We start from the raw sequence: 15316 nt of genomic DNA on the forward strand, positions 1-15316 counted from the left end.
AAAATGCCCCTAGGCTGCTGTACACTCCGGGCGTAGGAAGGGGGGAGACCATCACTGACCCCAGGGAAACTGGCCTTGTGCACGGATTTCCCAGCCGCCGGGAACGTCCAGTCCTGCCCTGATGTGCTGGTTCCTTTTCTCACTAAAAAAAAAATCTTTTCTACTTGTGAGACTCGCTGTTTTCACGCGGCGATGAGCAGAGGAGAGCAGAGTGCGGGCAGAGTGCGGTTTGCCTCCGGGGCCTCTTCCTCGTAGCTGGTGCCTGTAGGGAAGTTCCTTCTGTCTCTCACCCTGTGAGTTCCCGTAGGGTAGCATCTGTGTCTTTGTCACCAAAGTGTCCCCGTGGCGCTAGGCAGTGATGAGCATGCTCGGTTTTCATCTCTGGAGAGTGGAGACGTTATGAAGTTGTCATGAGTTTGGATGCAGTGCCATGAAGCAGTCCTGCCGTGCTGGCAGGGGAGTTTCGGTAAATGTCAGGCGGCACCCAGGAGAGGCGGCCTGGGTTCTTCTCCTGGCTGTGCCGCAGCAGCCTCGGGCAGGTGACTCCACACAGTCCTTTTCTGTAATGGCGTTGAGGGTTGACACTTAGGTGAGCAGCACTTCATTTGCAGCGGGCACTCTTCTAAGCTCTTTGTTTTGTTAATGTGCTTAAACCTCCCAGCCAACTCTACAAGGCCCACCGAGGCCGGTAATATGACTCTCACCACTTTACAGATGAGCTGGTCTATGGTGGGGTCAGGAATCAAACCAAGGCAGCCTGGCTCCAGCATCCCTGCTTTTAACCACTGTCCCAAACTGCCTCTCTAACACCTGTAAAATGGGGCGATTTGCTGGGTTGTTTTGAAGATTAAATGGGTATATATGAAGTAGTTAGATCGGTGGCTGGCGTGTAGTGCTCAGAAAATGTTAGCCTTATGAGTTAGCATTTTCATCACGGTCATCTGTCACATCGCTTTTTTGGCTTGAATCCTTAAGGCAGTGGTTCTCAAACCTTTTGAAGTCAGGACGCATTTAAAATCCTACAAATAATTGTAGGCGCACTATATACAAATTTTTGAGAAATATGTTATAATAATTAAGTCAAATATTAAAGAAAAATATATAAAGTCCAAGTGTGCTTTTATGGTAATTAAATGAAATAACTATGACAAAATTAAATTTATTCTGACATTAAAAAACATTTTTATGTTATATTTTTTGAGTTATGCTTTTTAGAATTCATAAAAAAGGGGTAAAAAGTAAAAAAAAATGATCAAAACAGTTATCTTTTTATATATAGAGAGATACATTCTTAGTAAGATTTAGTAAATTCGGCAGGTCCCAGCACGAATGTGTTAAATTTTTTCATTCTTGTGTTTATGAGAAACATGAGCCTGATGGTGTCCTAGCGATTTCTTCAATGTTTGGGCATATATTTGAAAGGCAAACTCTCATTTCCTCATCAATACATTGAAGAATTCCTCTCTTTTTACGCTTGTGTTGAGTGCAGAAAACCCCCACCATACATATCATCTTAACTTTACACCAAACAAAGGATAGAAGAAACTTGCCTCCAGTCTTTCTGGGGAACATGGGAGGTAGTGTAAACAATCCTGCACCACAGCTTAACAGCCTTTTGCAACCTAATCAGGCAAGTGAGGTGGGGGGTTGGGCAGACTGTCAGCTTACAGCCAATTCCCCACACCTCTGTCCCCCAAAAATCTAAACTCCAAAAACCCTGTTGGTTTTTTGGTCCCCCACAGACACATATTTCTCTGGAATACCATAGGGCGCACCTGGAAATCTTCTAGGGCACAGCAGTGCGCCCTGGCACACTCTTTGAGAACCACTGCCTTAAGGTATCTAATGCAGCTGGGCTGCAGTAGCACGTTCTATCTACTATGGTGGTATCTTCACATAAACATTCTAGACCCTTGACTCATTCTAACTCTTTATATAGATATAAAGATTAAAGAAGCTTCATCAAAATGCATAGACTTGTTGACAGGTTGTAGTGTAAGGGTTCTGATGAGATCTTCAATGAGTAATTTATAACGTGTTGAACTTTGGAGATTCTCACTCATACTCAGGTGGCCACTGACCACTGGATTCAGTCATTATTTCATTGTCCCCTATCCCCCCATTGAAATCAATTATCATATTTTAAATGTTATGGTGCTGTTAATTATACAAATTAATTAACATGTATCAGTAGCCAAAGTGTGACTTTTCTTAGTAGACTGAAGAAAGCTCTTATTTAAGGCTGTGATAGGTGTCATAAAAAAACAGATAATCCTTTTAAATCCTTTATGTTAGAATTTACTAGAATTTGCTTATTCTCTTTTTATACTTCTATATTATCTGTCAACTTTGCTGCCCTGCTTAGCAGTGTGGTCAATAAAATATGCAGATTGCGCTGTAATTTCTCGCAGGTCAAAACCAGAGAAACTATTGGTGACCTCCCTATTCTAGTCTGAAAGTTCAAGAAATCAAAGACCTGTAAGGAATGAACCCCTTACTTCATCAATTATGTAAATATATATTTCATTTCATGTAGGGAATTCATCATTATGTAGATATATATCTAGTTTCATCAGAAGAGAAAATCATATGAGTATAGTAGATTAAGAAAATAATTGAGGGAAATCATAAACAGTTCCATGTAAGTCCGGCGTCTGCCTTCTTCCCGGCGCCGGGCGTGCTCTGGCAGGACCCAGTTGTTGCATAGTGATTGGATAGGAGGTGTCTCTCCGACCAGCGTGGTGGACTAACGCAAGCACGTCCACAGAGGAGGAGGGCCAGAGGGATGAACCGCCCTGAACTGGCATTGTTTCACCTGTACAGTGAGGGACTGGGGTCTGAGTGGTTTCTCAGGCCCTGAAGGTGGCCCAGCATGGTGGTGGAGGCCGGTACTAGTGATACCCTGGGCCAGGGGTCCCCAAACTACGGCCCGCGGGCCACATGTGGCCCTCTGAGGCCATTTATCCGGCCCCTGCCGTACTTCCAGAAGGGGCACCTCTTTCATTGGTGGGTCAGTGAAAGGAGCACAGGATGCGGACGCTAGAGTACCGTATGTGGCAGTGCCGCTCACGTACAGTACTACTTCCAGTGACACGGGAAGCATGCGTCACGGCTCCGGAAGTGCATCATATCACTTGTTATGGCTAGCAGTGACAAATATGGAACCGGACATTGACCATCTCATTAGTCAAAAGCAGACCCATAGTTCCCATTGAAATACTGGTCAGTTTGTTGATTTAAATTTACTTGTTCTTTATTTTAAATATTGTATTTGTTCCCATTTTGTTTTTTTACTTTAAAATAAGATATGTGCAGTGTGCATAGGGATTTATTCATAGTTGTTTTTTTTTATAGTCCGGCCCTCCAACGGTCTGAGGAACAGTGAACTGGCTCCCTGTGTAAAAAGTTTGGGGACCCCTGCCCTGGGCACTAGTCAACGTGCCTTTGCCATCACACTTTCTATCAAATGCGATTCCACTGTGAGCGCTTCTTGATCCTTCCGCGGTTTTTAAAGCGTGTATCTTTCTATCACATTCAGAAAGAAATTTTTTCTTAGGTTTCTTTCTTCCTCTGAAGGAATTTGAGAAAATAAATATTTGCTGCCCTAATACAATCATAATAATATTAATTGTTGTTGTGATTATTATTATTGTTGTTGTCTTCTGAATTTTCCTAGAAAGAATTCTTAATATTTTCTGTGTTGGAAATAGTTAACAGACAATTGAGTCAAGTAATAATACACCAGCCCAACCCATCAGTGTTTTATTCTGCCATTTGGATTTTCTGTTTAATTAAAGTGGCCAAAACAATTATTTTATGAATTTCTATTCAAGATTTCATTTTGAAAGGAATGAATCTATTGTGTAGTAATAAGAATTTGTGGGCATACCCTAAATGTGCACTGACGAGCCTTCTGTAATTGTAGAAGTGCTTCATACGAGGTGGACTCTTTCATCCTCGATTTTCCCTCGACGGCATTTATTGCATGATTGTTTTTCCCTAAGTGACTTTTAAAGTTACAATAGTGCAGAAAGTGCTTTATGCATAGAACTGTGCTCTCTCCCCTCCTGTCGTAAAGGTGGCTCATTCATCGCTGTAGCTTTTCCTCTGGGAATCCCGGCCACGTTTCACTTTCCCACTGAAAAATGAACCCGCTATTTTTATGACCCCATTTATAAAGGAAACAGACTTTTTCATTTACATTCATAACATTTCTCTTCTCAAATCCTGAAAATCATAGACATAGCTTTAACTATATATTACCCTGATTTTTTTTTTTTTTCAAAGCAGACCTTAAAATAAGAAGAAGGCTCTTCTAACAACACATTAATCATTTTATTCTTTTTTTTTTTCTGGCCTGGTGGTGTTAGGTAAACTGTTTATAATTAATTTCACATCAATAAATTAAGTAGGCCAGGAATGCAAAAGCCTAGATAGAGACCTGTGATTTATCTTGCCTCTCCTGCCATAACAAAACTCCGCAAGTATATTAATAAATTCATCTTTTTTTTTTAATTAAATCACTAAATTATGGAGCTTTGAGAGGGATCCCACGAAAACATATTGTTTTAATGGTGTCCTTCCAAAGAGGACTGCCTTCCTGAACGGATCCAGGATGTATTGTCTTATATCCATGCAGTATAAGATGGTTTTATTGTAAATACGAAACAATGGAGTCAATCTGAAACCGACTTTTAAGAGTAATAGCATTTTATGTTTTAAATACATAATTTGTGCACCCAAATATCAGGTTTGAATCAAAAAGTATATATATATTTTTTTTCTAGGATAGAAAAGTCTGTATTTAGAATCCTAAGCATATAATATGAAGAATGTTTAGAGTTACTTAAAAACTCATGTTTCGCCTGACCAGGCAAGTGACGCAGTGGATAGAGCGTCGGACTGGGATGCCGAGGACCCAGGTTTGAGACCCCGAGGTTGCCAGCTTGAGCGCGGGCTCATCTGGTTTGAGCAAAGCTCACCAGCTTGGACCCAAGGTCGCTGGCTCTGCAAGGGGTTACTCGGTCTGCTGAAGGCCCGCAGTCAAGGCACATATGAGAAAGCAATCAATGAACAACTAAAGTGTCGCAATGCGTGACGAAAAACTGATGATTGATGCTTCTCATCTCTCCGTTCCTGTCTGTCTGTCCCTGTCTACCCCTCTCTCTGACTCTCTGTCTCTGTAAAAAAAAAAAAAAAAAAAACTACTCATGTTTCCACAGAAACAAAAAAAATAGTCAAGGTCTCCATTCAAATGTTATCTTACTACAGAATCCTACCCTGACATTTCTATCTGAATCTTCAAATCGTGTCTTTGCCCCTTTACCTCGCTGTGTTTTCCTGCCTATCATACATTACCCTCTGCTCTCTCACATCTGTATGTTATGTAATCCACATTGCTTACTGAATGTAAGCTCAGTAACATGGGTGGGCGGCTTTGTTTTGTGTAGTTACTGTTGTTCACTACTATATCCCTAGAACCTACAGTAGATCTTGGCACATGATTGTTGCTCAAATAAAATCTATTGAGTGAATGAAAGAATGAATGAATGAATAAGTAAAATAGAGAGCTGAGGGTATCTGTAGGAAATGCTAAAAGGAAGCTGTCATAAATATTGGTGTTTAAATATTTGAAAGATTGTCATGTCTGACCTGTGTTGGTGCAGTGGATAAAACGTCAGCCTGGAATGCTGAGGTCACCAGTTCGAATCCCTGGGCTTGCCCAATCAAGGCACATACAGGAAGCAACTACTACGAGTAGATGCTTCCTACTTGCTTCTCCTCCCTCTTTCTCTCTCTCTCTTCCCCTCTTTCTCTCTCTCTGTCCCTCTGTCCTCTCTCTAAAAAATCAATAAATTCTAAAAAAAAAGAAAGATTGTCATATTGAATAAGAAATAAAGTTTCAGTTGCTTTCAAAGGCAGCATGAGTTGAAGCTCAGCCATTTCAGAGTTTTGTCTCGTGTGACAGGGACTTTCCAACAGTGTGGCTCTCCAGAGTACACAGGCTGTCTTAAGATAAACTGAGATGTCTGTCCAAGGGAACCTTGGGAAGGAAGTGGAGAACCTCTTGTGACGAATGATATAAAAATAAATCTCCGACTTGGATGGAAGAATTCTATTTGCCCTCCTCTGGGAGTTGGCGATTTGGGCCACTTCACGGATTTTTTTTTTTGTTTCCTTCCTAGTTGTTGGAGAAACTGCTAGATAAGTAGGTGCCCTTGCCCCTGGGAATAGAGATTTAGTGGTTGCTTTGCATGTGTGGTCCCGTTTCTCTGATACCCATTCAACAAAATGGGTATCTCAGCCCCAGTTGTTAACACCATGGAGTTATGATCAGTTCTGGCCCCTTTTTCATATTTGGTTATGTTGCTGAGGTCATTTAAATCCTGTAGGTTGTGTTGAGTAAAACAAAAATTCCATAGTTTTGACTGTTCCTGCTAAGAGGAACTTTAGATTATTTTATTAGATCAAGTCCTGATCAGTATGAACCATTTTTGAGAGAATTTGAGCTGAAACAGTTCAGAACTTGAGTTATAATGAATATATTTTTTTGCTTCATCAAAGTTCTAGACTAGACTCCTCCTTCATACTGTGATTACTTAGGTACTTTGACCTACTAAAAACTATGATGTTTTATGAATCATTTCTAAACCCTGTTGACATGGCAAGCCTTTTTTTGTCCAGCTTATTTTTAATAAACATTTCCACTATATTTTATGCAACATTGGAGGTATTTTGCTAATAATGACCCATAGTAACTTTCCAGTTGTGTGTGTGTGTGGCGGGGTGTGTGTGTGTGTGTGTGTGTGCAAACCTTGTGATCTTGTTAACTGTGTATTTGTACGTGGAATGATCTGGTGGAGCTAAAGAACTAGGAGGCTGTGTCCCGTTATTTTTAGAACTCTATCACTTCGCCCTTTTTGCCGGAGTGGTTCCTGGCTAACTTTCCCATGAGTTTTTAACCTTCTTGCTGGGCTTTGCTTATGTAACAGGAAACAGGCTGTCAGGGACAAATAGAGGCTATCAGGAGCTCACGTTGGTAGCAAACGATTTAGTTGGCTCTGCCCTTGGCTCTCTTAAAAGCAGACCGATCAATAATCTCAACTTTTTCAGTGCGGCATTCCTAGATTTAAAATAATACAACTGCAACTTGGGAAAGGCCAAGTGCTTTACCAAGACCATGATTTAATCCAAGGGACAGAGAAGATGAGTTTAGTATAAAGTGAACTTTGCGGCGGTGTCATGTCCTGGGACTGTGGGTTTAAGTATATCTTCGCTTTCTCCCCAACTCTGAAGGCGGGGGTGATGTGCAAACTTCAGGAGAGAGATGACATCGGACGGATTGAACTGGTCCAGAAGCTGGCGAGAGAAAACTGTCAGTTTTTGCAGACGGACAAAAAAGAACAGGAGAAATCTGAACGCGTAAGCCCTTTTCTTCTTCAGGGTGTGGGTTTGAAGGGGTGGAAAATGTTCCTGTCTGGTTGCATGCTTGAAAGAAGGACTTTTCTATTTTAAATTCTTTAAGGTTTGGTTTTGCTTTTGTTTTTTCTTCCCTGAAAGCATCCTCCTTAGCAAAAATGACAGCTGAAAGCCAGTGGTTTGTGACCTTAGCTTTATAAGAGAACTCTTCTCAAAAGTCAGTCATGTAGAATATAAAAGCACATGTTAGCAACTATGAATGCATGTCCGTTTAGGGTCTGGATTTGTTGGCTTTCAAGTTTGACTTTGGGAGTTTCATCCTATCAGAAGGTTGATGGAATATGAATTTTGAAAGAACGTGTACTTTTTATGGTTAGTACAAGGTTGGTTCCAGTGTCCTAAGAACAGGAGAACAGATTATAGATGCTCTCACCGAGCGGGAGAGTCAGAAGGGAGTTTTCCCCATGTCTTCTGAAGGTTTGTGTTCCAACAAGAGCTATATTGTTCGGATGTTGTTAAACTGGAGGAAAGGGGCGCCGTGCTCGGTTCCCCTGAAAGCGGCTATTCAGCCTGAGCCTCAGAACTGAGGCCGCTGCCGTCATGCCGGGAAGACAATGCGACCACTCTCTTCTGCTGCACATTGTTGTCTGTTGACTTCTGCTGTTGTTTTTAAGACTTCCCTGTTCGAGCTGAGCTAGCCAGGGTTGCTCACGATGGGGAAAATTCCTCTGTGCTTATAAACACGGCTTTCTCTGACTTGATTTTTTCCTTGGAGTTTTATTTCCAACCCTTTCCAAGGGGGAAGAAGTGCTTCGTGCTTTTCCGTGCTCCCAGGCCATCAGTGCCAGTGCCAGGGTTCCACTGAGCAGGCGAGGAGGGTGTTCCAGGCTAGCAGGCTGTTCAGTTCAGTCACATAACGCTTCTCTCACCGCGTAACATCGAGTCATAGCAATTGGTGTCTCAAGGGGCAGAATAATTCAGCAATTTCCAAACCTTGTTACTTAACTGTTTCCGGGGAGACCATTGACTTTACAAGTGGAGGTCTCAGGAGCCTTCACTTTGCTTGGTACTATTGAATAGTTTAGGGACTTCTTTAAGTTGTTAAAAGCACCCTGAAGGTTGATAATATCAAAGACTGACTCCTAACCCCCACCACGACCTTAGCATATTTAATATCCCATCCTATGGCTTAATTTTTTTTCAAAACAATATTCCTTTTGATTCATTTTAGTTGAGAGAGCAGCAGTTTTATATACTATATTTTATTGATTTCAAGATGCTCATTTCCCCCACCTTTCAGGATGCCTGAAATCAGGATGAGTCTTAATGATTGATGATATGAAGACGTGTTCTAGTTTAGGGGTGGGCATTTTTCTTTCCAAGTGTTCCATAAAATGAATGATATATTTTACCATGCATTACATATTCGACTCAACGGACCAGTGACAAGCTGAACGTAGGGCAAGATCTTTTAAAATCAAGATGACAGTAGAGTATCACTTCACCAAGGTTAGACATCATCAGCCTTAAGCCACAAACAACTTTATGCTTATTTAAAAGGTACCTGTGCTGCCTTTGACTTATAGTTCGTTCAATTCAGAATGCTATAGTTATAGCTAATGAGAATATAATACCCTCCAAGTGTATAATAATAGAGATCTGAACTTGGTGCCAATGCTTGTAAAGACTTTTAACATGAGACAGGAATTTAGTGGTAGGAGGTTTGTAACTTTGCTTATGTTATCTACTCTATCATCTTCCAACCTTCATTTTAAGATTGTAAAATGGGAGCACTATAATTTCCTTACTTCTTGCATGTCGTAACATGGATGTATTAACAGTTCTGAAGTGTTTGTGCTTCTGAGAGGAACGGTGGTGTATGAATAAACACTGGAATTGTGGCCTTTTCTATGCAGACTTTTTTCCTCCTGAGGCTGAAAGTAAGGAACAGTGAGGATTATTCTTCCTTCGTGATAAATATAAACCCAGGCATTCTCTGCGACCTCCTTCCTAAAGAGTGGCACCAGTGGAACTGATCAACCCTCAATGCTATTTTTTCCTTTATTTTTAAATGTTTTTAGTTTTATAGTTGATATTCAATCCTACTTCATGTTAGTTTCAGGTGTGATAGCATAGTGCTTAGACATTTATAGAATTTAAAAAGTGACCTCCACCTGACACCACACATAGTTATCACAATGTTATTGACTGTATTCCCTAAGCTGTACCTAACATCCCTATGACTGTTCTGTAACTTCCTATTTGTACTTCTTTATCCCTTCACCTTTTTCATCCAGTTCCCAACCCCGCCCCCTTCTGGCCACCATCAGTTTCTTCTCTGTATCTGTGAGTCTGTTCCTGTTTTGTTTGTTTATTTTGTTCATTAGATTCCACATATACGTGAAATCATATGGGACTTGTCTTTCTCTGTCTGACTTATGTCACTTAGCACAATACCCCCCTGTGTCCATCCAAGCTATTGCAAATGGTAGGATTTCATTTTTCTTTTAATGACTGACTAATATTCCACTGTATATAGGAACCATATTGTCTTTATCCAATCATCTATTGATGGGTACTTAGATTGCTTTCATATTCAAGGCTGATATTAATTGGGTGCTCCACTAAATGGGTTATGTGATACTAGATGTTTTTACTTTTTATGATAATTTATTAGGAATGAAGACCATCTGGTAGGTTAGAGTACTATTTTCTACAGTATTTTAAGCATTCGACATATCGATGCCTGTGCCGCACATTGAGTTCCCCACGTTTGGGAAGTTGGTGCGGCATTTTCATTTTTCCTGCCCTTGCGTTCTTTTCAGTAGCCATCATCCGCTTTTACTCATGAACTCTCAGTAATAACACACAGCATGTACAGAGGAAGCTCCAGTTCACTTAATGTAAACCTAGGCCTGCAGTTTCCTCTTCTTGTTATAACAATAGCAATAATGGCCAAACCCTGGAGTGACATATGGATTTCCTTCTTTTTATGTTTTGAAAATACTTCATCTACCTCATCATCTACCATTTTTCCTGGACCGACGCTGCTTTAGAAGACAGTGGTGAAATTCGAGTTACAATCCAAGTCAAGTCATTCTCTTTACTAAACTGCATTGCTCCTGCCGTTCTAGAATGCCACATACCTTTTCATACGTATGTGCCAAACTGAGAAAGTGATACTGCTTAGAGAAAGACCTGAATTTGATAGAATAAAGCTTTTGTTGCCAATATGCCTTGTTACAAATTGAAGGGGCTCAGAGCTTTCTGAGTAGGTATTTCTAATAGTTGCTTAAACTGGTAAATGCCATCGTTATAAATGCATGCAATTAGAGAAACACTCCCCTCTGTGCTTTTGCCAAGGTATTTCTGAACTGAAGGAAAAGTTAAATGTATAATTATCACAAGTTTCTCAGGAAGCACTTGGTTTTCCTATTTTCTCTGAACTAGCTGTAGGCAAAAATACCCAGCACTTATTCTTAAGTGTTGAAAACTATGTGAGAACTTCAAGAAGGGGACCGAAATTGGCTCTTTCTTCTAAATGTTAATAGTGAGATTAACATTTGGTCATTAATTCTTTTTTTATAAACTACCTCTTACATAGGCATTCTATTTTCTCGTCTCAATTTTATGATTCTATCAGTAGAGGAGGGGGCATGTGTTACCAGATGGGGGCTTTTGAGCTTGTCCTTGAAGGATGACCAATGATCACGGAAGAGCAGGGCGGGAAGAGTGTTTTCAGCAGAGGGACCAGCAGGAAGACACATGACTCGAGCACTGGATGAGTCATGGGGAATGAAGGCAGTGGGCTGTAGGTTAGCATTCAGTTGTGAAACACCCGGTAAGCCACCCTGAGGAGTTTAGACTTGCTTTTCTGGCGAAAGAAATCCATCTGAGATGGGAAGTGGCATAATCAGATGTCTTCCGTAGGATCACTGTTGCATTTCTTTAGGGGAAAAGTTGAGCGGGGAAGAGGACAATATTGGAGGGAGCCCTTAGAAAGCTATTCTGGTGAGTCAGTTGAGAGATTTAAGCCTAAACCAGGGAGGTAGCTATGGGAATTAAGAAGGCTATAGATGTTGGGAGCCTTGTAGGTGGTGAAATTGGCAGACTTTGATAAACGGTAGGGTGTGTGTGTGTGTTATTTTATATTAAGCAATTTTTGAATTTTTATTAAGGGTTTTTGTATAGTGGTAGACAAGAATGTTCTGACACATAGGGGTAGACTTAAGGCACACAGTGTTTATCTCAGTAACAAACTGTTAGATAGTGGTTATGGCTCACAGTATGCGACTACATGAACCTTCTTCGTAGTCCAGACACCTTGACAATACCTTAATCAGTGAGACTCTCTGGTAACCCCAGAATAAACTGGAGTGTTTGGCCAAAGCTTTGGTATTTGCTACAATGATATGTATGCCTTCTTCAGAATTAATTGTGACTTTAGGGGCGCTCTCCTGACCATACAGTCTGAGTGAGTGCTGCTCTACTGTTATTCTAGTGTACTCCGGCTCACTTATTCATTCAGTATACCTCTATTAAAGCTGATCTTGTAGGGGGTCTGGAATGACTGGTAGCGTCAACCTTGCAGTTGTATAGTGGGGCTCCTACCCCCTATACTGAGGGAGTCCAGTCAGGTGGTTATTAAGCAGAGCTGGGCTAAGAGCAGACTCAAGCTTGGTGGCCTCTCAGCAGCCATCACTGGAGGGAGGACTGAGAGGAGGACTGAAGCTAAGATGACGAGAACCATGATCGCTCAGCGATTAGGAGGAGAGTCCTGCAGGAAAGACAGAAGGATTACTTATTAAAACGGGGCTGGTAGTGGGGAAGGAGTAAAGGAAAAGGAATGCTTAGGTGCTTGCTTAGCAGGAATCGGAGCTCAGGTTTGAAAACCTGTTTGCGGCCCTGGCTGGTTGGCTCAGTGGTAGAGCATCAGCCTGGCGTGCAGGAGTTCCAGGTTTGATTCCCGGCCAGGGCACACAGGAGAAGTGCCCGTCTGCTTCTCCACCCCTCCCCCTCTCCTTCCTCTCTGTCTCTCTCTTCCCCTCCCGTAGCCAAGGCTCCATTGGAGCAAAGTTTGCCTGGGTGCTGAGGATGGCTCTGTGGCCTCTGCCTCAGGCGCTAGAATGGCTCTGATTGTGGCAGAGCGACACCCCAGATGGGCAGAGCATCGCCCCCTGGTGGGCGTGCCGGGTGGATCCCGGTCGGGCGCATGCGGGAGTCTGTCTGACTGCCTCCCCGTTTCCAACTTCAGAAAAATACCAAAAAAAAAAAAAAAAAAAGAAGAAAAAAAAGAAAACCTGTTTGCGTTTTATCAGTGAAACAGCTGTATCAAAAATATATTAATTTTGATACTGGCCCTATTTTCGGGACTATAACCACACTATTTACCAGAAAACCAAAACTCTTGTTTTTCCTGAAACGTTTCTCATGCCGTGCAGTGTATTAGTCTGTAGAGTGGAAACATTAACAGTAGCTCCTGAAGCGAGTTCCTGATTTCCAAGCGGCAGAAACGAGGCCCTATAAAATGTACATTGAAAACCCACTGAGCGGCCCTTTCCCAGGGACCCTGTCTGTCTCCCTCCCTCGCCCCACCCGCTTTCTTCAGCTCCTTTGTTAAGCCTGGGGACCCACCCTACTTCCTTCCCCTCTTCTCATTCACTTATGAAATACGGGTGGGAAGGGGATTTTGCACATTCTGAAACTGACTCTTGGCACAGCCAGCTGCCAGGGTAGGGTCTCTCTCACTCAACCCCAACCCAGATTTCCTGTCCTGTTTCCTGCAGCCTCATCCTGGAATTCTGCCTGCGTCAAAGGGTCCTGGTTCAAGGGTGGCTGGGGTAGAGGTGTTCTGGAGTGTTCTGGCTGCTGTCACTCTTACTTCACATATTAAAAATTAGTCTGTGCCTTTTCCCAACTTTCCCCTTGTCTGTGACTTTGTTTAAAAAACTTAAAAGCCTAACTGTAAGCTGAAAGCCTTCTTTTTACTCTATGAAATACTACAAGGTGAGGTACTTTAATCATTCTATTTTCAAATTTGCATTATTTATCTAGTCAAGTAAAGTTAAGAGCAATCTTGGTTTATTTGAACTTCACCGGTAATTTAATTTAACCAAGAAACAACTTCAAGACAATGAGAATCTTATGACATTGGTTAATGTCGAAAGCCAGAATTGAGGTGTAACGGGCACTTCCTAACACGTTAAATTGCCTGCCTACAAACTGAGAAATTGCTGTGTAGAAACCATGTTATTTTTCTTCATAATAAAATCCTGACTTTCTGTTGGTTTGATACTAAAGCTTCTTTTCAAAAGAAATAGCTTCCTTGAGTGAGTGATTTTAAAGTCCCTTTTTAAACCAGAATTACTGTAGCCACCAGAGTAACACAAAAGTAATAGAAGATAGCTCTTGCCTCCAAGAAGTTTACAACTAGCTGGGGGGGGGGGGGGGGACTCACAAATGGAAGCAAGTCACCCTTCAAGAGAGCATATAATGAAGTGTTTTAAATAACTCCACAGACATTCGGAGGGTGGGACATCTCTTCCACAAACATGATTCACAAATGCCTCAATCGTGCTCTGTAAAAGCAGGGTTTACAAGTTTGGTTCGCTTTGTGTATCCTTTGAATTCTGTTGTGTGTGCGCATGTGTGTGTGTGAATGTTTTTTTCCAGGAGAAAGGGCAGCCGGGCAGCCAGTGGAGGCAGGGATCTGCCCGTGCTGTGCGGTGGAGCCATCTGCTCATTCGCTGTATTTTTAGGTCTCACAAGAAGCCCATTGCAAGTCCCGACCGTTTTAAACATTTAGTTTCAGCATTTTTAAAGATGGAGGAATTTGTCATTATGCTTTTTGTTTGTTTTTCTGAAAATACCCAAGTCTATTTTAAAAGTCCCAATTAAGGAATGTTGGCTCTGTTAGTTTGATTTATCAAACTCACGTTCTCCAACGATCTCGTGTTCTCTACGGCCCAGATGCTTGCTGCTCCCGGGATTAGTGAGGTCTTGTTGAATTAAGGTGGCGCTAGCATCTCTAGTATGGTAGAGAAATCATCCAAGTGAAACACTGAAAAATAGGGTCTTTTTTTTTTTGGCCTTTGCCTTCCTCATTGGTAGATCCCATTCCAGACCCAATATATCCTTTTCTTCTCTTCCCTCATCAAGCCCTGATCTGAATTAATATAGCAATTTTATGACCTTACAGATTGTTGTCTGATCAGATAACACGAGAAATCTTTGCTGGTTCCGTTTCACTTGGGTTTATAATGGGCGCTTTAAGACAAATATGTAGAGAGAAGATGGTCAGTTCTTCACGGACAGATGGACAGCTCTTCATGACTGTGTGTACTGCGGAGGCTGGAGACAGAGCATGAAGAGCTATCCAGGGGTAGAGAGACACAGGGACTGACTTACAATGTGCCTTGGGTCCTGGTACTGCCCCTCCCCCCCCATACATCGCTGCCTTCAGGGCGCCAGCGCTCTGCGGGAAGTGCAGAGGCTGGAGTCACAGTCACCTGTGCGGTGTTGTACAGGGTGCTACGGAAGCTAAGGAGCTCAGCTGGCCCAGGGAAACATGCATGGGTCCCTGATGAAGAGACGGAATCTGAGGGTCGGAGGAGTTCCCAGGAGAAGAGAGGAAGGTTGGGCGTTCCAGGCAGAGGGAAGGACGTGTGTGGTCCTAATGCAGAGAGGGCACCGCTGTTTTAGAGGCAGAACCAAATGTCGGGGCCACAGGGGGCTGGGGCCAAGGGAGGAGGCAGGCGGGTGAGGGAGGCACGGAGGCCGCAGGACAGGGCCATAAAGCATTAGCCACAAATGGTGTGCCAAGAGCAGGATCAGCGCTTGGGAGGAATTCAGTACTCAGGAGAAGGAGAGATGGTTAGACCCGCATGTCCGAGATTCC

The 15316-nt window shown here is 42.3% G+C and overlaps 1 protein-coding gene across 3 annotated transcripts in view; it reads left to right on the top strand.

Moving 5' to 3' along the window:
- RAPGEF5 (Rap guanine nucleotide exchange factor 5) overlaps positions 1–15316 on the top strand; it is a 218107-nt gene that overhangs the window by 108863 nt on the left and 93928 nt on the right. For all 3 annotated transcript variants that reach the window (XM_066354495.1, XM_066354496.1, XM_066354497.1), the window contains exon 9: positions 7297–7422. In XM_066354495.1, coding sequence (XP_066210592.1) covers positions 7297–7422 — 126 coding nt within the window. The remainder of the gene's footprint in view (positions 1–7296; positions 7423–15316) is intronic.

This window comes from Saccopteryx leptura, chromosome 12, assembly GCF_036850995.1.
Source record: "Saccopteryx leptura isolate mSacLep1 chromosome 12, mSacLep1_pri_phased_curated, whole genome shotgun sequence".
NCBI lineage: Eukaryota > Metazoa > Chordata > Mammalia > Chiroptera > Emballonuridae > Saccopteryx > Saccopteryx leptura.